Source organism: Mchenga conophoros, linkage group LG22, assembly GCF_057382185.1.
Source record: "Mchenga conophoros isolate Kocher_MC1m ecotype Shallow Benthic linkage group LG22, M_conophoros_male_GT1.1, whole genome shotgun sequence".
Lineage (NCBI taxonomy): Eukaryota > Metazoa > Chordata > Actinopteri > Cichliformes > Cichlidae > Mchenga > Mchenga conophoros.
The window spans coordinates 13636663-13664241 of record NC_140546.1 but is presented as its reverse complement, the minus strand read 5'-3'; the positions used below and the strand labels follow the sequence as shown (position 1 = coordinate 13664241).

Below are 27579 nucleotides of genomic sequence, written 5' to 3'. Positions count from 1 at the left end.
GCGTCACGGTGTAACAGTCTAACTGTTTATGTTGTATCTGCGCGTGACCCTGTGGGGCAGCGCTCTGCTTCCCGCTGATTGGACGAGCGGAAGCAGGAAATGACGCCAGTAGCGGCCGCTTCACCTGTAATTTAAAACCGGAACAAACGAAAACAAAAAGCAGGGACCAGCTGTGGAGTGTTTCTGCTTTTCCTGGAGTGTTTTGAGCACTCTCACGGAGAAGCGCTGGCCGTGAAACAGCATCGTCTAAAGGAGCACAACTGGACCCAGAATAATGCCACATTAGCAAAAACCCAACAGTTTAATGCTTTTATTTTTTTACAACACCTTTTCTCGCCTTTATTACTTTAAGTTGTGATGGAGGGTTTCGGTTGTGCCAGCTTGAGGATGAGGAGGAGGAGAAGCAGCAGCGGGGCAGCCGGGCTGCTGTGGCCGCTGCTCGGTGCGTGTCTCTGGGCTTCGGTGGTCGGGTACAAGCCGGTGATCATCGTGCACGGTTTGTTCGACAGCTCAGGGGATTTTATAAACTTACAGCGGTTCATTAACGAGGTGAGTGTCGGGGCTAACGGAGAGGCTGATTCAGGGGATAGTTAAGGTGTATTTTACAGTAAATCCTGCAGGCCTTACAGGTTATATCACCACATGTTTATCAGCAAAACGTGGACCGTGCAATATGCATCTGCTGTTAGCGAGCTTTATGGTAAGGGTAATACATTATTTAGTGATTTAATATGAAGTACTTTCTGCTTTGTTGATGTAGAAATAAAGCAGCAATCATACAATTAACGGGCTCATTATAGAGAAGTTATTGTGCTGTAATATAACACCGATCAGAGTTGTATTATTACTGTATTATTACTATCATTAAGTTACTTTCCAGAGCTGTGTTTGGTTTTCCTGTAATTTTTATTGCATATGTCTGGGGTAAGATTAAATATGTTAAAAACAGTCTCCTCAGGCTGGCTTTGCTCACAGATGGGGAGAAAATGACAAAGACTAAAGCGTTCTGCTTTATTTTAGCGACTTTTTGTAAGTGCATAATATCCTGTCAGTTACTTTACCAAATTGTATTTTTGTTTCTGTTAAATTTCTCATGCTTAGTTTTAATTATTGAGGTTTAGTTAACTGAAATAAACCTGTTCTGGACTGCGAGTGTAGAAGAAAAATAATGTTCTTTATAATAGATACACTAAAGCACCTTGAAGTCTCTCAGTACTCACAATGATAAAGTGATTAATTACTACTAATCTTCTACTACAACCTCCTCACACACACACACACACACACACACACACACACACCTATAGAAACTGTCAAACTCTCACCAGATGATCTGGCTATGTATGCTTGTTTCTGCCTCAGAAAAAAAGTGTTATCTAGTTATCTCAAAATTTCAACTGATTTTCAAAAAATTTTCTCAATTTTGAGTTATTTTCTGAGAAGTTTGAAGTTTAGATTTTGAGATAAAAATGATTTTTTTTTGTTTTCTGTGTCAGGAACAAGCTTCCATACCTGGCTGATGTGACTTGTGTGTTGATATTTCTGGAGTTTCTGTGGACATGTCAGGAGAGGTTTAAGAGGTTAAAACCAACATTAGGTTCCTCTTTATTTATTTTTTCTGGAAACCACAGAAGAGACCTTTGTGGTTGGCTTAAAATACCAAAAGCGGATCTGAGGCCTTGTTTTTTCTGCTTTAGTTAATTTGCAGTTCAGTGATTCAGAAGCTTAAACATCCTCAAGGATAACTGACAGCACCGGCATCTGAAGTTACTGAGGGCACGTTGCTGATTCTTGTAGCTGTTCAATGCTATAATATGACAAATCGCTTAGACGCTGTGCTTCCTGTGAGTTTTTCCTGTTAAATGATGCGAAACCATCTCCTTCTTCCGTCTCCTGCAGTCTCATCCAGGGACGAACGTGACCGTCATCGACCTGTTTGACAGGGGCGCGAGCCTGGAGCCCATGTGGAAACAGGTGGAGGGATTCAAGGCAGCTATCTACCCAATAATGCAAAACGCAGCAGATGGGGTCCACTTTATCTGCTACTCTCAAGGTGAGCGAGTGCAAATTGCAGTTATGTGTCCATGGTTTCTCTGGCAATCTCGCTGAGGGAGATATCAGAGCGACACTATTAGCTGTGAAGGTTTATTTTCAGGAAGAGTGTTTAATGATCTGTTTGCTTTAGGATTTCTGCTTCAGTCAGCTGCTGGAAATTCCTACCACGCAACGCCATATTGTATTTCAATGTAAATTTTCCCCCCGAGGAACAAGTAATGCAAACAAGATTCTCTTCACTCAGCATGTTTCTGTGAAAAGAGAGCACACCAAAAAGAAAAAAACATGGACTTACTCTGTGTGCTTCTTGATAAAATAGTTTGTCTTTATGAGAAAAGCATTATCTTGATTGTGGAATGTTTACTTGTCACCGTCGCATGAGTGGCTCAGTGGTGTAGTGGTTTACACATTCGATCCTGGGAGGAGACGCGCATTTCTTTGGGATTGTGTAAGGAAAAGTGTCTCAAACATGTGGGCCTACCTGCTGTGACGAGCCAAAAGTAGCTTCTACACCTCGTTCGAGTATTTCAGAACTTGAGCATCTTTGTGAGAGGAAATGACAAAATGACACAAAGTCTTAGCGCCACACTGACTAATGTACTGCTAGCTCGAGTTTGAATTTCACTCTACAGTACAATGAGATGCATGTCAGGTTAACTGGTGAGTCAAAATAGCCCATAGGTGTGAATATGGGTGTGAATGGTTGTGCAACCTGCCCTGGGCGAGCCCCCTCCGTGTCTGAATAGGATAAGCCAATCCACGCTCATTAAAACTAATTGACGCTAGAAATAACACGCATAACCTGGTGGACTAACTGGGAAGACGGGTTCTCCAGACTTCAACCGAAACACATCCACCAAGACAATTGAGCCTAATCAGATGTTCACTGAGAAATCACAGACGATGGAAAAAACTCCTGGCTGGTGGCAAATGGAGGATCGGGATAGGAGATCAGATCTTTAAAGAATCTCTGGACACCAGACGGAGTTTCACTGGTAGAAGCTCTGTCTGGTTAACCACAATGTTAAGATTTGTGTCAGAAAAATGTGATTATTGGATTTTATTGGTGAGACGGGTTCTAAATCCAAACTGTGCAATGCGTTGAATATTTCAAATAAACCGGTTGCGAAAACAAAAACTGTGGACAGGAGTAAAACCTGATATCACACAAGATTTCACCCCAAGAACTGAAAAATCAAAAAGCTCAACTTCAAACTTTATTTATTAACTAAATTATTAATATTGATTTATTTTCAATTTTCACATTTCTACAGAGGAAAAGCTGCTCTTCATCAGACCAGTGAAGAGTTAATTTATTTCTGCCTGTGTTCAGACAGCAGCACCTTATTATTGCTTTGTGCTACTGCGATGCACCAAATATCCCTGTAAAACCATCTCCTCTTCTTTCTGAAACTGTTTAAATTTTGACTCTAGCACAAATGGTCACAACATTCAAGTTAGCTTAAATAAAGTCCTCAAAAGGAGCTTATGTAAACATATTTAAACTAAAATTCTAAATAAAGTACAGAACCTGATGCAAAAAGCTGACTGTAACACAATAGAGTGTCTCTATAAAGTAAAATGGCTCAATAAATTCAACAAAGTGAAATAAAACAGACTAAAAATAACTTACTGGATGCAGTGAAATGCACAATAAACGACAATAAAGGTGTTGTTAGAATTTAAAACGTCACAATGATACAAGGTTAAAACATGTGTTAATACGAGAGAACAGATGTTTCTCTGCTAAACAGATGTGTTGATTTGCAAAGAGATTTTGACTTCCTGATTTGAATTAGCCTGTCAAAAAAAATTGAGGTGGGTTGCTAACTCTCTTCAGGTTTGTTTGACGAATTAATGATCAAAAATGGAGTTTGCAATCAAAATAACTGGATATAAGACCTTTGAGCACTGGGAAATTGACATACGCACAGTCAGCTGACCAGTTATCTGTCTGTCACTGCTCTGTGAGGCATTTTTTTATCTAAGTGGGTTATATAACATTCAATGAGAAGGTTGGAAGGTGGACTTGCTCTCTGAAAAGCTACACAAACATGTGTCTTTATTGATGTTCTTACAGGCGGTCTGGTTTGCAGAGGGATCCTCTCCACTCTGTCTGACCACAACGTCCACTCCTTCATCTCCCTGTCCTCACCTCAAGCCGGGCAGTACGGAGGTGGGTCCAACATGGAGAGCTTAGTTCAGCAGCGTGTTTTAAATGCAATCAGTATTTCTCTGTTGAGAATCTACTAATACCCTGTTAGTGAACCAGTGTCAATATCTGACAGCTGTAAAATGAAAACTCTCATGATCTCACGATGAGAAGCTGCCTGATAATTATCAGCAAAATCGTAAATTAGGGAGTAAAAACCCAACAATGAGTTAGTAAGACTGATGTTGTTGGACCTGTTTTTATAAGTTATTGTTTTTTTTAAGAGAATTTTAGCTCAAAGCCTTACTGCTTCATATCACTCTTGCTGCTCTGGTGACAAGCCAGAGCTCGCAGCTATTTCCAGCATCAGTCAGCAGACTGACACAGTTAGCAGAAAGCTGTGAAGCAATGTGAAGAGAAAGACTGCAGAAATACTTTATCGTGCTGTGGACTGATTTATTCTCTGACTTGGTCATCATTCTCGCTCCTCTTTCTTTCCCCTCAGACACAGACTACTTAAAGTACCTCTTCCCTCAGTTTGTGAAGTCAAACCTCTACCACTTGTGTTACACCGCATTAGGTCAGATGATATCCATCTGCAACTATTGGAACGGTGAGACTCCAGGATTACTTTTTTCTCACAGATTTTGAAGTCGTCAAATTTCTTTTTTTTCCTGCCTTTTCGGACTTTAAAATCATAAACGAGCAGTTTGATATTGTGTTTGCTTTTCACCTGTCTGCAGACCCCCACCACAGAGACCTCTATGTCAACAGCAGTGATTATCTGGCTTTGCTCAACAGTGAGAGACCCAACCCAAATTCAACAGGTCAGAAAAAGAACAATCAACAACAACCCTTATCAAAAATTACTCAGTGTAACGAGTAATTACTTATATCAAAATGACTCAGATAAAGTGCACAGTAGCCATGAGGTGTGTTTTATTTGCCATCTGCAGAATGGAAGAAGAACTTCCTCAAAATCAAAAAGCTGGTACTGATTGGAGGACCGGACGATGGAGTCATCACGCCCTGGCAGTCGAGGTGACAGCATCCTCTGATTTTATTTCCCTGAAATCTCACACACATGGATATCTTTAAAAAGATTTTTGGACTTTGTGAAAGTTGCAACAAATGAATTTAGATCGAAATTTTACAAAAATAATATATTTAAACTCATTGTGGTGCTAAAATAATTAAAATAAGACTTTAGATCAAACAAGGCTGCATCATATTTTCTGCTTTAAAGGGATTTCAGTTTATTCTTTGTGGTCACAGCTGTCAATGACATCTTGCTTCGTGTAACTGTGGATGATCTGATGACTCTCATGTGATGCTAACACACTGCTTTCATGTCTTTACAGCCAGTTTGGATTTTATGACGACAACGAGACGGTTGTTGAAATGCAGCACCAAGATGTGAGTGAAAGTCAGAATACATTTTTTCATTTATTTCTATCTGTTTTTAGGTCATTTAATTCAATTCTAAATAAGTTATATAACACTAATTCACAATAACAGTCCTCTAAGGGCGCCCAACAATCAGACAATAAGCGAGCACTTGGCAACAGTGGGAAGGAAAAACTCCCTTTTAAGAGGAAGAAACTTTTGGTAAAATCAGGCTTAGGAACCGTGACCAGCTGGGATGAGGGGAAGAAGACAGGAGAAAGACATACTGTGGCAGAGATCTAATGATGAATAAATATATAAATTATAAAAAGGAGAAACCATGATTCTTACCAGAATAAATCATGAGAAACTAAAATGTTTTTCAGTTTAACACAAAAACAAAACAAAACAAAAAAAGATCTTTGTTCTGATGTCTTTGACACGTTAATGGGTTTGTCATAAAGCAGAGCCATCTTTTATCTATGTCTCATTTATGGAGGTGCTCCTCCCAGAGCAAGGCATGTGCTTTGTTTCTAAAGAATAGAAAAATACATGCACAACCCCACCAAAAATCTGAGGCGGTAGATTTATTAATGACTCCCTTGTGCTGTGTTTTCTTTTTCCAGCTGTACTTGAGAGATGTTTTCGGGCTGAAGACGCTGGCGGCTCGCGGAGATCTGATCCTCTGCTCTGTTCCCGGCGTTCAGCACATCTGGTGGCACTCCAACAAGACCGTGTTCCACACATGCATGGAGAAGTGGCTGGTGTAGCACAAAACCTCTTCACAGCACACACATGCAGACGGACACACAGAAAAACACACAAAAACGGTCGACCTCTACAGCCTCGGTTATAGTGTCTTCTGTAGGACATGAGCTGATATTTTGGGGGGATTACAGCTGTGAAAGATCATTTGGTGATGTCAGGATTTATTTTAAACCGTCTTTCATTTTCATCTTATTTAACATTTAAGGAGAAAGTTTAACATTAGGGGAAAAATTTTGTTACCTCTCTCTCTTTTATGTGTACAGTACATGTTAGGCTATACCAGAAGCAGGTTAGCTTAGCTTTGCACAAATAATGGAAATAAAGGGAAACATCTAGCCTGCTTGTGTGTGACAAGGACAAAACCAGCACTTTTAACTTCACTCACTAACTTGTTTATTTTATTTGTCTGAATAAAGTAAGTGTAAAATGACATTGGCAACTATTAGTGGCGACTACTAGTGGGCTAAGAAGGTACTGCAGGAAGGCTACAGTCATGATTGACAGATTGATAGATGGATACTTTGTTGATTTGTATTCAAATTTTGTTTTATAATAGCATAATAAAGAGTACAAAATAGTTCAGTCTGCAATAATTAAACAACATAGCTAAAGTAAAAGTGGTAAAAGTATCACAGGTGCCTACTGAGGACCTTATGCTGTGAGATTTCACACATAGACAGTGATTTAAAAAAAACAAAAAACAGAATACAAAATAAAAATGAGGTTAAGGAGAGTAGAAAGTATCACACTGCAGATTGCTTTAATAAATAATATGTACTCTATAAATGTAAGAAACATTTGGAGGAATGGTTAATCTGCAGATATTTCCTGGAGTCCAGCTACCAACATAATGTTGCCAGCATTTTAAAACCCCAAAAATATCACCATCACAATTAGATTTTTGGGTGCATTAACAAAAAAACATTTAACATGTTATTCAGTGGGCTTAAGAGTGCTGGTAGGCAGATTTAATGCAATTCATTAATTCATTTTTAATGATAACACAGATCCAGGCTAGTGGCTTTCAGCTGCTATGTTGAGCTAACGCTCTCCATTTATTCCCACTGATGTCACCTTTGCGAACAACGTGAGTCCGGCCCTCACCGTCATACGTAGATGGTATGAAAGATGTACGTTTCTAAGGTTGTTATAACTAAAACTAAACTAAAAATTAAAACTACATATTAATAAAATAAAATGAACTAAAACGAATTAAAAAAATAGAGGACATGATGATGGACGGACATGTTTACTGAGACTGTGGATGTCTACATAGATAGATCTAGAATAAAACCTTCAGAACTGAATTAATTTATCCAACCCTGGAGATACGTCCATGTTTTATACTGTCTGCGGTGTAGTTTCGGCTTGTCGTGCACGTCTTGTTCTTGTTTGGGTGGGTTGTATCAGTACAGGGATCAGGGATTTCCATACATCTTTTCAAACTGCTTGAAAGGATGAGATTTTCTGGAGAAACCTTTACCATAATCTAACCTGTAGCATTATCTCGACCAAGGCTTGATTCATAAAGGGGAAAAAAAGCACATTTCCCAAAATGTTACACTTCTCCTTCACGTATTTATTTTAAAAAACCCACATTGTTGCTTTTGGAGAAATCCAGCACATCGCTGCCTGTTTGCTGATGGCTGTCAGAAGGGGTTTTAGCTGCTTTTCTGACTTTAAAGGAGCACTCCAACAATTTTTCATTGTACCATTGCAAGGGACAAGAGTGCAAGCAGTCATCGTAGCAGAGGATTAAGGATATGTTGAATTTTATTTACAAGTGTGAGTCCAGTTTGTTGTTACGTTCTTCCTGCCTGTTTCATGGCAAACCTCCAGTTTTAATGCGGGCTTTGAGGTAAGTGAGCTGTAGTTGTCCAGCTGAGCTCACCAGTGTTGCTGTATCAGCAAAGTTGGCGGCATGCCCCTTTTTATTTGAATAAAAATATTAGTTTATCACTTTAAAAGCATGCAGTGTATCAGACAGTGTGCGTCTGCTCCATCAAACATACCTCAAAGCCGCCACACAAACACGACAGTGCCTGAGCGACGTTAAGTCGTCTACATGTTGAGACTTACTGCCCCGCTCGTCTCGCGTTGAGTCATTTATATGTTTTTCATTCCCCCATCTTTAACCCCGGTGTCTAATTCAGAGTGAGCCTCCGATCTTATCATCAGTTTATTGTAACTATCATGCAGTGCTTTGGAGCTTTACTCCATCGCTTTTGTAGATGAAGCCTTAATTTTTCCCCCCTACATGCCTCAGTATTTCATGCCCATTACCAAAGTGCTACAACACACTGCCTTTAGTGACGGTGCTAAAAACAATGATAGGGAGGGGTGGCATTAGGCATAATAAGACTAGAGAGTGGCAGTGATATGTTAGTGTTTACTGGTCCACCGAACCTCCCATCACATTTAGATATCTCAGGCCTTTTAGCAACCTTCATGTTCCTTCTTTTCTGTTGTTTAAGGGATTCATTTGTAATACTTTTAATTTATACTTGTCGTTCTTATATTTCTCAAAAGGACAAAAAGCGGAGCGTGTATTTGAAAGATAAAACAGAAAAGAAACTTAATGGTTAAGGATGAATTGCACATTGTAAAGAGAAGGGATGTTGTTGAGATAGGGATGGTTTTATCTGTGTTCAAGCTACTATGTTAATGTTATTGCATCTGTTGTTCATGTATGCTCGTGCAAAGCCAGAGCTGACCTGACCGCATCAGATGTGGATAGAAGGGATGTCCCACTCTGTTTAGTTTTCTTATTAAACAAATAATAAATGTGGATATGGACACTTTTTTAAATCCTAAAACATAAAGTACTATTTTAACAGTTTCTACCGTGTTTGTGTTATAAATGAACAGGTGTCAAATGCTGTCAGGTCTTCAATAAAAGACGGTTTTGAGCATTGTTTGTGTTTGTGCTTTGTCCTGTCAGTTAACAACACACATAAATAAAGCCAAAACTGGTCTTGTGAACCAGATGATTTTTTTCTGTACATTTTGCTTCCAAGGACCCAGACTTTATTGTAATTTTTTAAAGGCTCTTGAACAATAGTTCTCCAGGCTTTCTGAAGGACTTGCAGAGTTTTTCTTTGGACATCGGCTGCTTTTTGACTCATTTGCAATCCAGTCCTTGTACCTGATCATTTCCAGATGAATGTTTTTGTTTGTTTTTTGTTAAGCTGCTTAATCCTGACCTGTGAGTTATTCAAGCACAAAAATGCGCAAAATTTACTGGATGAACCACTGTTATTCTCGCACATAACAGATGAGTCAGTAAAAAAAAAAACAATTTAGATTTCTTTTGGGTTCAAATTGTTATCTGTATGGAGGTCAGGGGAGAGGTACTGCAATGAGTGTTTAAAGCAAAGTGTAAAGCCAGTGGAGGCTCTGTCATGGTCTCGGGCTGCTTTTCAGACAGTGGTATTGGGAATCTTGTCAAAATTGATTGAATATGAATACAGAACAGTATGGTCAAATTTTGATTGTCCATCTGATTGTCAAGAGCTTCATTTTTCAGCATGTCAATGATCCCCCAAAAAACTGCCAGTGCATTAAAAGCATACTTGTTAAAAAAAAACAAAAAACAACAACAACACACACAGTGGAACATTTTCAGTCATGGACTGGCCTCCCCAGAGTTTGGACCTCAACATTGAAACATTGTGGGATTCTCCTGACAGAAAACAAAGGCGTTGCTGCCTTTGTTTTCCAAAGAAGAGCCTTCAAAAAACCTGGAGAAATATTCCTGAAGACTACTTAAAGAAATGACAAGAAAGCTTGTCTAAAAGGGCTTCAGGCTGAGATGAAGAATAAAGGTGGTCATATCAAATACGGACTTTTCCAGTTTGTTAAGACTACAAAATGTATTTTTGCCTTACGTACACTCACTCACGCACACACACATACATACATATATATATATATATATAATTTGCCATTTTACTGAGCAAAATACAAAATATAAATGTAGTGATCACTAGCTGAAGAATATTCTAGAGTACACGACTGAATCAATCAAAATTAATTTAAAACATATTTTTAAACAGAAAAATAACTAAAACTAAATAATATTAAATATGATGTAATATAACTGCTTGTTTTTACAGCAATTGTGAAAGTTAAAAGGCCAGCAGCAGCTTTATTAATGTATAATGACATAAAAAAAAAGACTACGTTTCCCATAAGCTTTTGTACGCCGGAAGCAGCCAAACGCCGGACCGGATATCTGTACACGGCGCCCCGAAAAGGCCCTTTTCCGTCTCAGAGAAGTGTGGTACAGAACGGCAGACACAAGTGAGTGAAAATTTTACTTTTTACTTGCTTCATAAATCGTGAAAAAGGGACGGACGCGTATCCAAAATCACTGTGGATTTCCATTGTCCTGGAAATTCGTACAGAAAACTTCAGTTTAGTCGAAATGGCGTTTTTATTCCCTCCGAATGTTTCCGTACCAGCACAACAGCGCTGAGCGTTAGCATGCGACTAGCTCTGTAGCACATGTGGATTCTGCACGTTGAGTAGCGGCTCCGATAGATGTCAAATTCAGGACACTAATTCACAAAATATGTCTATATTAAACTTAATTTCTTCCCTACTAATTAACTGATGCTGAATTTAAACGCGCACCTACGCCCGTTTATAGACGTTTGTAAGCTTAGAATCCGCTGTGGCGCAAGTTTGCTAGTGTTAGCGTGATGCAGGCTTCATCTCCGGCCTCGCTGTACTTGTGACTGTCATTGCTTCGCTAAATCTGACCAAACAGTTACTCAATCTCCTATTAATATGAATAAATGTGCTTCCTATTAAAGTGTCAAATCGTGGGGTTTTCTGCTTTTTGCTGGAAAGCTAACGTCACTTTGTTTGAACGTAACATTGAGTAGCAGCTCAGTCAAGCTACAGTAGTTTTCATTCATTATACACAAATTCGTTAAATAAAGTTCCATTTATAAGACTTATGTCACATAGAAATGTAATAGAGAGGCCACAGATTTGCAGTAAGGTCCACCTTCACAAACCCAAACTCTTACGTGTAAATGTTGGGGGGGGGGGGGGGAAAAGACATATTTGTCATTTATAGTCCTGAAATTATAATTTTTAAAACAATGTGCCAGTAATGTTGTGGTGTTTCCTCAGTGACCGATTGGGAGACTGCCCCCGCTGTGGCTGAGACCCCAGAGATCAAGCTCTTCGGCAAGTGGAGCACCGATGATGTCCAGATCAACGACATCTCCCTGCAGGTGAGCGGCAGTGTGAAAGATTCACTGTTGTGCTGTTAAGCGAGGCTAGAGTCACGCCTGGACACTCACCTGTTGTCCAGGTGTGCTACAGTGCTCGCAGAGGAAAAGTCTTTGCTTATTCATTGGCTGTAGTCTAATGTGGCCCAGTCAATCACCGGCTCAGACACAATATCTGCCTTTAACGATGCTGTTTTTCAACTTAAAACAGAAAATGATGCTTAAAGATGTCATTCTTCGCTGCAGGATTATATTGCTGTGAAAGAGAAGTACGCCAAGTACCTGCCACACTCTGGAGGACGTTATGCCGCCAAGCGTTTCCGCAAGGCTCAGTGCCCCATCGTGGAGCGTCTGACCAACTCCATGATGATGCACGGCCGCAACAACGGCAAGAAGCTGATGACCGTTCGCATTGTCAAGCACGCCTTCGAGATCATCCACCTGCTGACTGGAGAGGTACTTTCATAGCACTGCTATAGTATGTGTCACTGTTAAAGAGATTCTTAATTATAACTACAGAAAATAAATGGTTCCTTATGCGATGAAAAACACTATTGAAAATTACAGAGAACAGGATCTTACTGTGGTATGAGCAGTTTTCAATAATAACTAAAATATAAATAACTTAATTTAGACACGGCGTGCTGAGAAAATGTTTCAAATTTGAATTCCATCTGGGTTTTAAGACAGTATTTCAGCATTGAAAACATTTTTTTTAGACAGTTGCTGGATTGTTTATTATTTTTAGTGAGTTTTGCAGTGGTTGTTGCCAAGCAGACAAGGGTCCAGAATTAATCTGCATATTTAAGGGTAAATGTGATATTGGCTTTAAACTTTGAGTAAGAAAATTGGGAGCAAACACAAGGATTAACAGCAGATTGTGTCAGCTTTCAGATGGTGTCCAGACTAATGGATCTCTGTCACTACATGTTATGGATTGATTTTAAAAAAATTATCTTCTTAACCTCTTTGTTCCCAGAACCCCCTGCAGGTCCTGGTCAATGCCATCATCAACAGTGGACCCCGTGAGGACTCCACCCGTATTGGTCGTGCTGGTACCGTCAGGAGGCAGGCTGTTGACGTGTCACCCCTCCGCAGAGTCAACCAGGTAACAAACGCACAATTTTTTTTCTACCTCCACGTAATTGTTGATGTCTAATCATGTGACTAGATGACTTTAATGCATCTTTTAGGACATGTAAAGTTTGATGCATGTTCAGTTTTTTTCCTGGTTTGCACATGACCTTTATTACTGTCAGGTCTGCATACAAGAGTGGTTCTCAAGCGGAAAGATCAAAACAGAAAATATGAAGCGAAGCTAAACTGAGAAGTTCAGTTTGGCTTCACTTAGCTGAACATTTTAACCCCTCCTATTAGTGATCGTTAGAAATTGCGAGGTTCAGTCTTTTCTCACCTTGTTGGGCATATAGAATACAGTAAAGGCAGTTAGTCTCTTAGATTGTGGCAGTCTTATTTTTAACAATTTCATTAATAGCCTCTCCAGTGTAAGTAAATAAATACTTGATTATCATCAGTGCCAGTGTCCTTCTGTCAAAAAGGACAGAAGTACCAAAAAAATGCTTCCATGCTGAAAAACCTCTTTGTCCAACACCATCTTCATCAGTTTTAGCATGAAAATAAATTAGAAAAGGTTCACTGTTTTTTCATGTATTTGATGTGTTAAACGAGGCTAGAGTCACGCCTGGACATTTTCTGTTGTCTTGGTGTGCTAGAGTGCTCGTAGATTAAAAGTCTTTGCTTATTCATTGGCTGTAGTCTGTCGTGGCCCAGCCAATCACCAACTCAGATACATTTCACTGCTGGCCTGTGGTCATGTCTCTGGAGTTTAACCCGTTTCACCTCACTAACGTGTGCTCCGTCTCGTCTTGCAGGCCATCTGGCTGCTGTGCACGGGAGCAAGAGAAGCTGCTTTCAGGAACATCAAGACCATCGCTGAGTGCCTGGCTGATGAGCTGATCAATGCAGCTAAGGTAACAGACTTAGTGGACTCTGATTACATCCTGCCAATTATGTTGGAACCTTTTTAGTGATCAGAGCTGACACATATGAGAAACTGTTGTGAGGCGTGTTAAACTTAAGTTTCTCTCTCTTTGCAGGGTTCATCTAACTCTTATGCCATCAAGAAGAAGGACGAGTTGGAGAGAGTTGCCAAGTCCAACCGTTAAACATGTTCACTTTCTAACAAAACAAATAAATCAAGAAATTTCTGTTGAGTTTGAGTGTTTTATTGGACATCACATACACAAGCCTTTGATTCTGTGATGGAAAGCTGGAGTTCTGAGTTAAACTACAAGGTAAAATTATCTTATTGGTTAGTGCTGTGACAACTTTTCCCTTAATCAAGCTGTAATATTTTAATTTTGGATGGGTGGCACTCCTGATAGCTACTGTTTTACTGGCTCAAAAGTACTGTTCAGTTATAGTGGCACAGTTGGTCAGCATTGTAGCCTCCCCAAAAGGTGCCAGATTTGATACCATTGATTAGCTGGTGTCTTTCAATGCATGCGTTTGTTTTCTGCAAGTCTCCCATAATTGGTCCTAGGTGTGAATGTGGGGTTGCACGTCTGTACTCTCCCTGCGATAGACTGGTGATCAATCCAAGGTTTCGCTAACAGCTGGGATAGGCTGCTGCCCCACTGAGACTCTGAATTGGACAAGTAGAAAATAAATGAAAAGACTGGATTTACATTTATTTTAGCCGGATGTACCTAAAGAACTGGCAGTTGAATTACACAGGAATAAAAGTATCACTAAAAGTTAGAAGCTGGATTTTAATATTTCTACACTTGGGACAAATTCATACACTGCAAAGCTAAATCAAATCTGAATCATCACCTAGCAGCTACAGATGGTCTGCAATTTAAAAACAGTTAATACCCAAGTACTGAAATGTGGATATGAAAGCTGTACACTGTAGTAAATGTGGGCACCAAGTCTTAGGTTAGCCAAGAAAACATTTAAAGGGGACTATCACAAGCAGTAATGTTAAGAGACATCAGATTTCTGGAAAGCAGACGTAATGCCCCTTTACTGGATCTAGATTACATCAATTTGGTGAGAAAAGTTAAAAAAATGTTGGGCTGATTGTTGCCTTTGGCTTTTCCTTCACACTTTGGTCTAAAAACGTAATGAACATCTGCATATATACAGAATGAAACTTGCAGTGAAGACTCTTTCCTGTGGGGTTACTGTTTTACTTTGGTGAACTGTGAAAGAGTTGGAACAGTGCAAAACTACAGCTTCATCTAGTGGTTTCATGAGTAGATTTAAGGACATTGTGCAGCGCTGTTCGTTCAGCAGAGGGGGTAGTGGTGCAGTAAATTAGGTGGCTGGTTCGGTCTCAAAATACTGCACATTAGTATCACTACCCCCACCACTGCGAACACCTGCAGATAAATGCTGAGTGGCGTGGGCGTGTTTTCAGAAATATGTATGCTTTCTGTTGACAAGGAGGCAGAGTGAGGACAGAGACGCTCCCAGCTTGGAGGCCTCGCTGCAGGCTGTCGGCAGGAGGGTGTAGTCCTGGAGCTTCTGGAAGGCCTGCAGAGAGAGAGGAAACAGTTCAGTCATTCAGACCTGAGCTAGTTGTTACAGACTACACTGCAGGGAAAACTGAAAGGAAAGGAGGAAGGAAAATTTGCTTCACTGGCTGGAAGTTAGAACACCAGATCTGACTCATGAGTGTCAGCGATTAAGAGTCTTAGATCTACATGACAGTTTTGATGTTTCCCTTTTCTTTAGAGACCAAAACTCTAAAAAAAAAAAAAAAGTAAAAAGCAACTTCAATTTTGTTACATTTCTAATGGTAATGTTGATTTATCAAACTCATCTAATGATTTATTGCCACGCTAGCGTTATTTTCCATTTCCCCCCTGATGAGTTTCCACGTTGTCTGGATAACATTCACATTTCTTGATGTGATTTGTACAGTGTACAATTCCAGCAACATGTGACCTGATGCTGCTTACAAATTTACCTGTTACACTTGATGCAACTGGAACTTTTTTGTAGGCCTGTGCAGAACCAGCACATGCATCTCTCCTGGTCAAGCTGATGGCAGCAGTGACAGCTGATGAACTGACCCCTCAGCCAAGCTGCATGCTCATCTTCAGCTGTGAAAGCAGCCAGGTGCATATACACACTAACAAGTGACATCATTTCAGGACAATATGACTTGGCCCGGTTGCACAGTGTTCTACTGAAAACAATTAGTGATTCCAATAAAACACCAGCCATCACAAAAATGCACAGATGTGCATCTCAGATTAAATTGAAGGTTGTGGGAGTGTTCTTTAAGAATGAAGCTGTTTTTTAATCTGGTGTACAAAGATAATAATCTACAAAGATTGTGTGATCCTATTATAAGATGGTTGTATGGGTGGGTTGGTGGACAATATTGGACATTGTGAAATTTTTTAAATGCAAAATACTGACTTGAGGGCAAACTGCTTGAAGGGAAATCATGCAAAAAACAAGTTATCAGTCTTTAAAGGAATTTGTTGCTTTTTCTTTGTGAAGTTTATCTCATTGTGAAAAATCAAAGTTTCCAAATGTTCAAATTAACTCCTCTAATTGTAAGTTCGGTTTTAAATCTCGCCTGATATAATTTTTAGCAGTGGCGCACACACAGTTTCACAAAATACAATCATTATTTTACTTCTGATTTATTTAATTTGCCTCAATCCTGAAACAAACTACAGAAGTATCTGAAAATGCTGATTTATTCTCACTATGCTGGACTCAGCTTCTGTCCTGCCACCTACTTACATATTTAACGGGTCAGAGACGGCACCGTGAGCGGGATATCGACTTCACTAGTCTCAAAAACATTTCAGCTCTTGGAACCACAAGCACAACTGTGACCTTCAACTGCAATGTAACGAGTAAAGAAATGTGAAAAAAAGAAATCTGTTCACATCCCAGATCTTCTTTAGAGAACCTTTTTTGTCTAATGATCAGTTTAGAGCGAGTCAGTCACATTTAGGTCTGATTTAGGATTAACAGAGGCACTTGACTTCCAGGTGGTGAAGCAGCACAAGACACAGAGGTAACATCTGAATTACAGATGCATTAGGCCTTAAAAGGGATAATCACTAATAACAGACAGATTTATAAATCATAAAAGCACTTAGGTTTAACACACAGGACCAATCACACAAAGGACCGGATGCACACGGTTTATTACAAAAAACAAAACAAACAACACGAGCTGAGCAGATATCAAATTTCTTATAGGAGCCTGATGGTTGATTTTGATGTGTGATACAATGCATCTGTAGATCTTCTATTATATTGTTGATGCAGTGTGGCTTTGATGTTAATGCTGTTGCATTTCTTTTTATATTTAGATAAAACTAATAAAAAGCTTTGATCACACCAAAGAAGAAGCCATGTATTTCTGTGGTGCAGCGCAAACACATGTGAATCTGCAGCAATACTAGTTATAAATATTTGATCTTGGGCGGTAAGTTTACTTCACTCCGTCTTGAAAGAAGCTGAGATTCTCCCACAGACTTATCAGAAACACACAAGCTAATGACTGCTTATTTATTGCTATTAGCACATACATGAACATGACATTATACTGCAATAATGTGCAGTTTATTTAAAAAAAAGAAAAAACCCTCTGTGGTACTCACAGAAACGCTGTCAGGGCATTCGTCTGCTGGTCGGTGCAGCAGGAAGTCCCGTTTGGACAGACCTTTGATGTAAATGCAGTTTGCTGCCAACTCCTCTGGGACGGTGAGCACATCGTAGTGGTGATCAGTCAGCTGTTCCATCATCTGCAGACAAACACGCACATCCAGCATTACACACAGTCGCCGAGCTCCAAGCCAGCACTAATGACATAAACAGATGTGTGCAGTTCAAGTGAGGATGGAGAGATTATATATTTATGACTCATAATGAAAAACAGTATTGACCATAGAGAGATGTTGGGCCCTGCCTAGCACAATGCTTTAAAATCCTTGTCTTAAAAAAGGTTCATTTTAAATGTTGTCATTTCTCTCTTTACATTTCAATAAACTAACTGAAAACCAGCACAAAGGCTTGATCATCACGATGCTTAATACAAAGTCACCAAAAAAATTAACTAAAGAACCCTTTTCATCAAGTCATGTAATCTTCTGGGATATTCATCTGGTCAAAGTAGATGAAGAGTTTGTTAATCAGTTCCAGCTGCTGTTGTTAATGTAATTAACATAAGGTGCACTAGTCAGGCAACAACGAGACAACCCCCCTAAACATGAAGGATGGTCACTCATTTCTTTTCCACTAGTTCTCATCTGGCTAAAGTCAGTGTCACTGAGTTCATGAGGGTGGCATGAGGGCCCAGCATGCTTTACTTGGGCCCTGCCTGGCACTCTGGAGAATGGGCAGGTTCACCCCGAGTACATGTGACAGACATCAAAGGGTCTGGAGAAGATGTGGAGAGCATTCTGCGGCCTGTAACATCATTCAGCATGACTGCTTTCATAGTTGGCCAGGGACTAACAAAAAGGGAGGGATGCACAGACCGGCTGGCAATGGCACTGACTGCCATCAGGTACCAGGATGAAACCCTTGGAAACACTGTCAGACTACGCTGGTGCAATGGGTCCTGGGTTCCTCCTGGTGCACGATAACGCCCAGCCTCATGTAGCGAGAGTGTGCAGAAAGTTCTTGGAGGAGGAAGGAATTGATATCATGCTTGCACTGAGCCTAATCCAACAGGACACCTCTGGGACATTATGTTTGGGCCTGATGCTGCCAGGTTGCACCTCAGACTTCACCAGGAGCTCAGTGATGCCCTAGGAGGAGATCCTCCAGGACACCATCCATTGTTTCATTAGAAAGCTTACCCGACCTTGTCTGGCCATACTAACTACTGAGTACCATTTTGAGTTGGTATGAAATTATTTCAAAATAGACTAGCTAGCTGCATAATTTTTTCACTTTGACTTTATTTTTTTTTGGCATAATTTCATTCCAACACATTGCCCAATCCATATCGATCTGGCATGACGCCCCGCAGGTGAGATCTAATGTGCTTTCAAAATGTGACTAATTTTTTTAAGTGGTGCATTTACAATTAAAGTTGAAAATGGCAGCTCTAATTTACATCAACCTCTCAGTGTTTTAGGGACACGAGTCATAACGGCATAAACTGATGTGTCAAGTAATTTTTAGCTGTTTTGGTCATTACTGAGGTCAAATTTATTATTGTTTATTATGATTTCTCACAGACTTCTTCCTTGATTAGGTGGAAAGCCATCCTTATCATGTATAGCATCTTGCAGTGCCGTTCATTGCCCCTTGGATTTCTTTTCAAAGGTGCAGCTGTCGCAGAGGATTGTGGGTCATTGCTGCTACCAATGTGGCTGGATATAGCAATACATCCAGGTGTTTGTAATCACACTAAATAGTATCATGACGTGGAACCATCCTTTGTTTTCTGACTAAACGTAGTGCCAGGATAAGGGATTTCCAGCTACTGAGACTGATCACCCCTCATATACAGCCGCACAAGCTGTTGCTCACAGCCATTTCTGTTCCTTTTAGGCAGAGCCTCCAACTTGTTTGTTATAAGGTCTCCAGCACAGGCACACAGACATGCTAAATGGAAAGCTATGTAGCCTGTGTAAACAAACTGGCATGAATAGATGAATGTGCAGGGTCAGCTGGCAGGCTGTCACACCTGGATTTCTATAACACAGTCAGCAAATGGACAAAAACAAAACTTTAATGATTGAAGTTAAATATTATGCTCACTTCCAGCTCCATATTTTTATTCTGTTGTTGTTGTTGTTGTTATTGTGTGTTCAGAATAATCCCTTTTCATCTAATTTTGGACTTTTAATACGGTCTTGAGTTAATCCAAATAAGCAGGCAAAAATCCTATTTTCATAAAAGCTACAGGGAGTGTTTTCTCCTTGGTATGCGCTTTTCCCTCAATTGCTACAATGCCACAATATTATTAAGGAATTACCCTTTGGGAAACAACACACACATACATACCCGGAGTGTCTTCTTGGCCCCATCACTGTTGCTGAAGATGATGGTGTTTGGGCCTCCCATGGAGCAGATGTTTTTCAGTCGGGCTCCATCACAGACGGGGACAGTCGACACGGCAAAGTCCTGAACACATGTGGGGGTGAACGGTTACCAAGCATACTGGAAACTTCTAGAAGTTTCCAAGCAGGTTTGTTTTGTCATCACAGGTGTAACTAATAACATTAAGATTGGCTTTTCACACATCCCAGTAACTGATGCCTCGACTCCAATCGACTCCTAACTTACTCTCACACTATAAAGTGGTTCCATCTCTGCTCTACACACTGTATATGTAAGGGTGATATTTATGAACGAAAGTTAAATGGAGCCAGAGTGACTCCTCTGAAACACAACACTGATGAAATCATCTCCTGGTTTTCCCCAGTCCCCCAGTCGAACACTTAAACCCTCTCATCCGCTGACACCATTTCACACCACACCCCCACACTCCCACACCCAAGGGAAGAGCGAAGAGCAAATTCAACTCCAAAATATGCAAAATATGTGTGCGTGTCAAACAGAAGTGCATCTATAGTTCTTGAAAAGAGTCAATACTAATGAGCAGCTTGAGCCCAGCCCGAGTGAGCACGCTGTGCTGTGCAGCGTTGTGATTATTTGGGCAGTGGAACAACCTCATTCATCAGTGTTTATACACAAGAATTCCCCAAATGCAATTCAGCAAATGGCCACCTGCTCACATTGGCACCTGGGTTTCATATCCGACTGTAATCTTGGCACCGAGGCAATCTTTGTTGTGCAGGCTAAAAATATAAACTCTATATTTTAGTTAGTTGTGTATTGATAATCCTTAGCTGGGCTTTTATGGAGATACACAGACATACAGCGGTCCATACTAAGACACTTTTACTGTAAGGCAAAGATAATAAGATGTAGCAGTTGTATATAAACGCATCAGGATAAAAAAATAAATTAAAAAAAAGGGAGTGAAGAAAACATGCTCAGTGCATCATGAGAATTTCCCCCAGCAGCCTGAACTATAGCAACATAACCCGAGGATTTGATCTAGGCCTAACTATAAGCTTTATTAACAAAGGAAAGTTTTCATCTTAAAAGTAGAGACAGCGTCTGAATGCCTGTAGGTTTGTGAACCAAAGGCAGAGAGGACTCAACCTTTAAAGTTTCTCTGATGTATGGCTTCCCTCTATATGCATTTTTCCTTTTTATACCTAAAAATCAATCCCACTACGCTATGTGGAAGGATCCCTCAGCTTGAGCTGTAATCATGGATGCACAGGTATTATTTACCTTTAGTGTATAAAAGAGGCATGACACACCTGGATTATCTAATCTCTGGTGAAGACCCTACACTAAAGTCTTCCTTTGCATTTTTAAGTTTCACATACTTTAATTAACTGCTCTTCAGTTTGAGTGAATTAACAAAGAAGCCAGGGCTAAATCCTCCAGTACTGTGCCACACACTGAATTTAATTACAAGTAGCCCTAAATAGAAAAGCTGTCATAAACATTTAAGTTCAAATGACATCTGACATGATAAACTACAGCAGCAGGCTGCAACAAAACACTCGATGGATGATGCAGCTGTGCCACGTGTCAAAATGTGTTGACTGACATCCCTCTTAAAAAGACGACTCTGAGGCAAAAATGTCAGATTCTGTTAAAAGCATGCCGCCCTGACTCCTCAAATCAGAGACAGACATGTGCCTTCACGACAGGCAGCCCCAAACTAGGGAAAGTTTGAAAAAGCTTCCTCCTGCTCACTGTACCCTCTTCCCTCTATAGCCCTTACCCTGAAGGTGTCTGCCAGAACCTCCGCCCCTCTGCGGTTGGTGTGGGAGGAGATGCCGACAAAGAACTCCCTCCCCGTGAAGAGGATGTCGCTGCCCTCCAGCGTGGCACCTACAGAGTCGCCCTGCTCTCCGTCCATCTCCACCACAGTCAGGTTGAGCTCCGACATCACCCTCCTCACCGCCTCCACCTGAGGGAGGAATAAACTAGACTCAGTACGAGAGTTGGAAGAAAGCAGCTCAGGCAGGTGGTCTCCGTGTAACATCATCAGTTCTGTGTTTCACTGGCAATTAATATTTGCAATAAGAAGCTACAATAATTAAAAAAACAAAAACAAAAAAAAACAGACTGTCAGCTGAGCATTTTAAAATGTGCTTAAAAACAACAACTGTCTAATAAAAGAACATTTGCGTATAAATCCAGCTGTTGTATAATTTAGTCATTCATTTACATTCTGATTATTTACAACTTTAAAGATTTCTTTCAAACAGCTGAGCTGGTTTCCCTCCTCTTGTTAATCCAGGTCTCTCTTCCTGCCATCTTAGAATAAGTGGAACTGAAACTGTTGGAGTAAGCAGTGAAACCGTTGCAAAACCAGATTTCTGAAAAATCATTTAAATAATTCTCGATCAGTTATCTCGGGCTTTTTTTTTTTATCACTTGTGGAAGCCACAATTGTAAATAAAAACTACATTTAGATTAACTGTGCAACAGAACAACTCTCTTATCATGTTATGGTGACACATTTTGCAATACGCGCGACACTGCAAAACAACGGGGTTCCAGCAGTAGAACATCTGGGATGTGTTTGAGTGTCTACCAATGAAAAGGTTGTGGGATCGATCCCCGGCTCCTCCAGACCGCTTGCTGAAGCATCCTTGGCCAAGATACTGAACCCCAAGTTGCCTCCAATGCATTCACTCGGGCGCGAGTGTGTGAGAATGTTAGAAAGAGCTTATGCTTAGATAAAAGTGCTGTATTAATGTGTCTGTCTGGGTGAATGAGACTTACAGAAGAAAGTGCATTGAGTGCTCAATGAGTAAAAAGGCGCCATATAAGTAAAAGTCCATTTACAACCAGATAATACATTATAATATCTGGAACTAAAGAAGAAAAATACTTCCAAAAAGGAACTGTGCATTTACTGTCACCCAAAGGGTCTGGGTGTTTATCTATTAATTTATTTTAATTAATCAGCTCTTTGATTTGCTTCCTGGCTTTTGATTCATTTTCTGTCCGAGCCATGTTAAGTTCCACTCTAAGAAACATGTTAAGAAAACATTAGGACATTAAAAAAAAAAAAAACTGTAAAATGGTGTCAACACTTATTAACTGGACAGGAACCATTTGAACCGCATCACTGTTGAGAAGTTTCTTTCCCTAAAGCTTTTTCCAGCAAACCTCCAAGTAGTTTAGGAAAACTACAAACTCTCTCTTAACATTTTTCTTAAAGTTGCATTTTTAAGTCAGTCATAAAATAACATTTTGTTTATCAAACAGCCAAAAATAATAGCCGATGAATGGACTCGTAGCCAGGAAAAACCCTGAGATCTAACTACAGAAGTATAACTGGAACTTTGGACACTCCCAATAAGTCTGCCAGCATCTAAAACACCAAAAAGAAAACCAGTATCAATCAACCAATATCACTGTTGCTTAGAAACATTGTTTTCAGGAGTCTAGGGGGGATATGTCTGAAAGGCCAATGATCATAGCAACAAGGAACAACAAAGATCAGTGAGACCATGTTACAAACAGCCCATACTATGTTTGTCAAGTTCATTTTTATACCGTACTCATACAAACCATTACCCAATACTACATAGAAGATTAAGTGCACTCTGAAAGGCTTTTTCTATGCTGCATTACCTCGCTTTGTCTCTGCTCTTTGAAGGGCCTGGTGATGAGCGCCGTGTCTCCCTGGATGACAGCCACATCCTCTATCTTCCAGCTTTCTGGCAGCTCGGGGTCAGGGGGGATCTCGATCAGCTGCAGGCCCACCTTCTGCCTCAACGCTCCAGTCAGGCAACCGAACTGACGCTGAGCTTTGGCCAGGTCCACCGAAACCTCCCCGTTCTCCTGGCTGTCCCCTGCTTTCTTTCCAAAGGTCTCTGGAATGCCCCTCACCACGGCGTGGGTGAAATGGCCATAAGGGCACATGTTTGCCATGGTTTCAATAATGTGGTAGCAAATATTGGGGCTGTGCCAAAAATCTCACTAAGATGGCTCTGCCAGGAGAGGAACAAGAGGCAATAAAAGGATGTGAACGTTTATGTGTTTCTGGTCTCCTCTCTTGCAGTCTCGGTATTATTAAGACGCTGGAGGAAAAATGCTCTAAACTAAGCTAAGCTTGTGAAGAAGTAGATCCAGGAAGAGAATGGGAAGCATCTTCAGCCTGGTCTTTGCCTCTTCTTTAATTAGGGACTTCACCATCTATTATCCCAAACATGGGAAGCAAATACTACCAGCCTAAGAAAGAAAAAGATGGATACATCAAGGCAAGAACAAACAAAAATATCAATTTCTATAAAACATTAGAGGGTCACATCCCTGCCTACATGCTTTCATTGGCACTGGACTAAAGTGAAATATAGTCCTAAAAATCTATAATTTATTTACTCTGTAGGGGAATAAAAAAAAAAATTGTTTATCCCCCATTAAAACATCCAAGGACAGCTGAAATAATACACAGACAAAGAGCACGGCTGAAAGGAGACAAAGGAGCTTTGTTCAAGGTCAGATTATAAGGAATAATTATTCAATAGCCCTCCAATATGCTGCAAAGCCTCTTCATATCTGGCCAGTGGGTTAGATTTGGGACAATTGCCCTTTTATCATCTTCCCTGTAACTGGCAGGAGTCACCCACGGTGAGCTGCACACAGGATGTTTCTTAAATCTGCTTCATAACTTATGCAACAAGTGCTGGGCTTTGATGTTCACTTGACTTTGTTTTAAAAGGCTGCAGCACATGGAGAATATTAATGGGTACTTGAACACCGAATATTTACAAACTACATTATAATCACTACTTATATGTTGAATTTTTCTACCTCGTATAGCTTTTGTTTGAGTTTTACCAGCTGTATTAATCAGTACAAACTTCAACCACAAGCAGAACAAAACATCCTGAGGCTGTGGGGCTGCAGGAGTGCACCGCCCCAGCAACTCAACTCTCTTCCAAAATACTTTTCATGATGTTCCCCATCTTTCTTAAATCGGCAAAATAACAGCAACACCCTCACCCCGAGTCGCACAAATAACAAACAGAGCTCTACACTTAGGCCTGCTCACCTGTTTTAGGTCCCGGGTATCCGCTTTCGTCGCCGTTTTCCCTCTATTTTAATTTAATTTCCAAAGCAGCCGAGTTCCCGTTACTCTCCAGCTCCTTTCTCTCTGCCGAATGGCTATCGCGTCAAGACGGCGAACGTGAATTGGCATGTTTCCGGTGGCAAATTTCAAAATAAGACAGCATTGGTTTACATGAACTGTGTCGCGTCGTTTGTACCATATTGCAACTGCTATACAAAAAATAGCGCGCGATAAAATAGCGCGCGATAGTGTGTATACACTATGTATACACTGTAACTGAAAAAAAAAAAAAATTTGCCAACGGTCGTGCTCATAGTTTTTAACGCCACCCCCAAGGAACTTCCGGTCTTATTTTCGACCATTGACGCTCACTTCCCCCACCACCTCCCCTCCCCATCCCCCACACGTCCTACCCGGATTCAATCAGCGGTGATTTATCGCAGGCGCTGCTGTTCTGGCGCTTGGACTTTTAGTGGCAACTGCACTGCAAAGTTACAACCGTTTTAATTTAATTTACACTGGTTTCGAGTTCGTTAACAAAACAGAATTTAATTTGTGTGAAGTTAATATAAACATATTCTTAATTTGTGAGTACATTTGTGACCGCCGTTACTGTTAACCTACGTAATTGCTACATTTAGAATACTTGTTCAACCTATCTGGTGTTACTAACAAATGCGTAATTTAGACTAGTTTAATATAACATTAGGCGGATGCCTTGTTGAAAAATGCCCAGAAAATTCCTATTTTTGCCACACTGGTGCTCCTACGCATTAAAACAGAATTTAAAAAATTAAATTTTTCTAGGATTATGGACTCCCCCTTTCCCCCTCTCCCATCCCTGCTGTAATCCTGATGAATTGTTTATGAAGGGTCAGGCTTGTGCTTTATATACAAATATAAATGTGGTCTGTCTGAAAGCGAATCAAAGATTTATATGCTGAATTACTGAGCCATCTTTGTTTTTATCCTCCTGACATTTTACTTATTTACTTATTTATAAATAAATAAATAAAATAATCTGGCTTTCCTCAAAGTGGGTCAGTGATGTGATTGCTGGATTAACAGGTTGTCCCATCAGACACCCCACCTCTGAAAAACTACCCATGATTTGTGTTTATAATTAATAATCCAGTATTTCTAAAGAAACTGGTGATGTTCAGAGGTGATGTAAACATGCAGGCCTTCTGTAAACATGTGACTTTTCTGTCTAACAAGGCTGCACAATATTTCCTTCTAGTGACTAGATTGAGTTACTGCAGAAGGAGGACCAGGAGCCAAATTTTCTGCTGCAACGAGGAAGACGAGGGAAGCTGCAGGAGCTCGTCTCCAGTGTGTAGAAGAGGCTGAAAATGAGAACCTGGATGTAAACGGCAGAATGAATAGATGTAAAAAAGGGTGGAGGATGGGAGGTAGAGGGCACAGACAGACAGGATTAAAGAACACCATCTGTCCACTGAGATCCTTCAGCCAGGACACACAAAAAAAACATCCCCATCAAATGCAGGATTAACACTGTCTGCACAAACATGAATGGACTCAGTTGTGAGTCGCTTTAGGCTTGTATTTTTAAGTTTTACAACATGAATGCTTGCTTATTTGAACAAAAGAAAAGGACCTTTAATCCCATAATACTTTTATTTGGCACTAGTTCTGGGGATTCTTTTGTAGGTTATATGCAAATCATTTAATAAAGACACAAATGGACAGAAACAAAGTCACACCAAACTCCATGCAAAAATCTATTGCTTTAGTAGCAAACATACATGCCTCCAAAATGCATCACAGGTCATAAACTCTCAATGTCATTTATGCCTCAGCAATGCCCATGGATTATTTCTGCATACAGTATTGCATCCAGACAAAAGTAACTGAAAAAATACAAGAGAAATGAACAAAAACCTCAATATTTCCAGGAAGATTTTTTTTTAAGCTTGTAATTAATCAACTTGTAAAGAGCTTATTCAGTCTGAGCCCACTCGTTTCGCTCCATCACAAGACTTGCTGTCAGCAGACCGTCCTGCTTGCTGCCCTCACGTCTCCCATTAGGCCCTGAAGGATAATTTGTTTAAACAGGCTCGCTGTGGAGCTCACTGACCCGCTGTCTCTGAGTTGCTGGCTTTCTCCCTCTGTTTGTCTGCTGACTCTTTCTGCACCGTGCTGACTTTATCGGTGCTCATCTTTTCTCTACAGCAGCTGCTGTCTCATGCAGTTACACATAATGTCTTTTCTTTTATAAATGGCTCAGATAGAGGCCAGAATTTCTAACTAAACAAAACTGGCACAAGAATTATGGAGCTAGATGACAAAGAGTATTTAACAAAACAAAATCACTAAAAACTTTAAGTTTTCACATTATATTTCTTAAGAAACCCTTTCCCCCCTTTTTATTGCAGTTTTTTTCAAATGTTTTTTTTTAGCAGTTGCATGCTCGCAAACCGCGCAATTTATGACACTGCACATAAAAATAGATTACAACTTGACAGGAAAATTAGGCTTTTAAAAAAACCTATTTATACACACAAGTACGGCAAGAAAACAACCAGTTTATAACTAATTATATCCACACAATGGTCCATAAAACTGATTTTGAGCTAACTAAATCAGTCCTGCAGGGTTTTATTGTGGGACCTGCATTAACTGTGAAAAACTTTTCTAAGGTAAGAACTCTCAGACAGCTTCCTTGTGCAATTAAAAGTAGCAGGCAGTTTGCTAATCATCAAATGGACTTGGTAACTGATCATCAGCAACTGTAAGCATCTCTACAAAAAGCTGTTTTGGCAGTTTGCTGGTCTGTTGGTCAGGTGTGTCTTCTGTGTGAACGCGGAAAATTCACCCCAAGG

At 40.2% G+C, this 27579-nt stretch overlaps 3 protein-coding genes and 2 non-coding genes across 5 annotated transcripts; 4 read left to right on the top strand and 1 right to left on the bottom strand.

The window, feature by feature from the left end:
• The first annotated feature begins 118 nt into the window (after nt 1-118).
• On the top strand, nt 119-9275 carry ppt2b (palmitoyl-protein thioesterase 2b). Its single transcript, XM_085262566.1, has 8 exons — nt 119-549; nt 1900-2053; nt 4136-4231; nt 4713-4820; nt 4951-5034; nt 5164-5248; nt 5569-5623; nt 6220-9275. The coding sequence occupies exons 1-8, from the start codon at nt 358-360 to the stop codon at nt 6361-6363; spliced, it is 918 nt and encodes a 305-aa protein (XP_085118692.1). The 5' UTR covers nt 119-357; the 3' UTR covers nt 6364-9275.
• A 1293-nt stretch (nt 9276-10568) lies between these two features.
• rps5 (ribosomal protein S5) lies at nt 10569-13838 on the top strand. The gene is made up of 6 exons (XM_085261777.1): nt 10569-10663; nt 11504-11607; nt 11851-12060; nt 12584-12712; nt 13497-13595; nt 13722-13838. Coding segments are annotated over exons 1-6 (612 nt in total). The 5' UTR covers nt 10569-10662; the 3' UTR covers nt 13791-13838.
• On the top strand, nt 11646-11778 carry LOC146548966 (small nucleolar RNA SNORA3/SNORA45 family). The gene has a single exon (XR_014890585.1). It is a non-coding gene; the product is annotated as a small nucleolar RNA SNORA3/SNORA45 family (small nucleolar RNA).
• Nucleotides 13288-13419, top strand: LOC146548965 (small nucleolar RNA SNORA3/SNORA45 family). Its single transcript, XR_014890584.1, has one exon. It is a non-coding gene; the product is annotated as a small nucleolar RNA SNORA3/SNORA45 family (small nucleolar RNA).
• Nucleotides 13829-25107, bottom strand: ddah2 (DDAH family member 2, ADMA-independent). The gene is made up of 6 exons (XM_085261776.1): nt 24719-25107; nt 23296-23895; nt 21428-21616; nt 19624-19743; nt 17265-17408; nt 13829-15165 (listed from the first exon to the last, which is right to left on the bottom strand). Exons 2-6 carry the CDS (start codon nt 23593-23595, stop codon nt 15046-15048), a joined length of 873 nt encoding a protein of 290 aa, XP_085117902.1. The 5' UTR covers nt 23596-23895; nt 24719-25107; the 3' UTR covers nt 13829-15045.
• Nucleotides 25108-27579: the final 2472 nt, after the last annotated feature.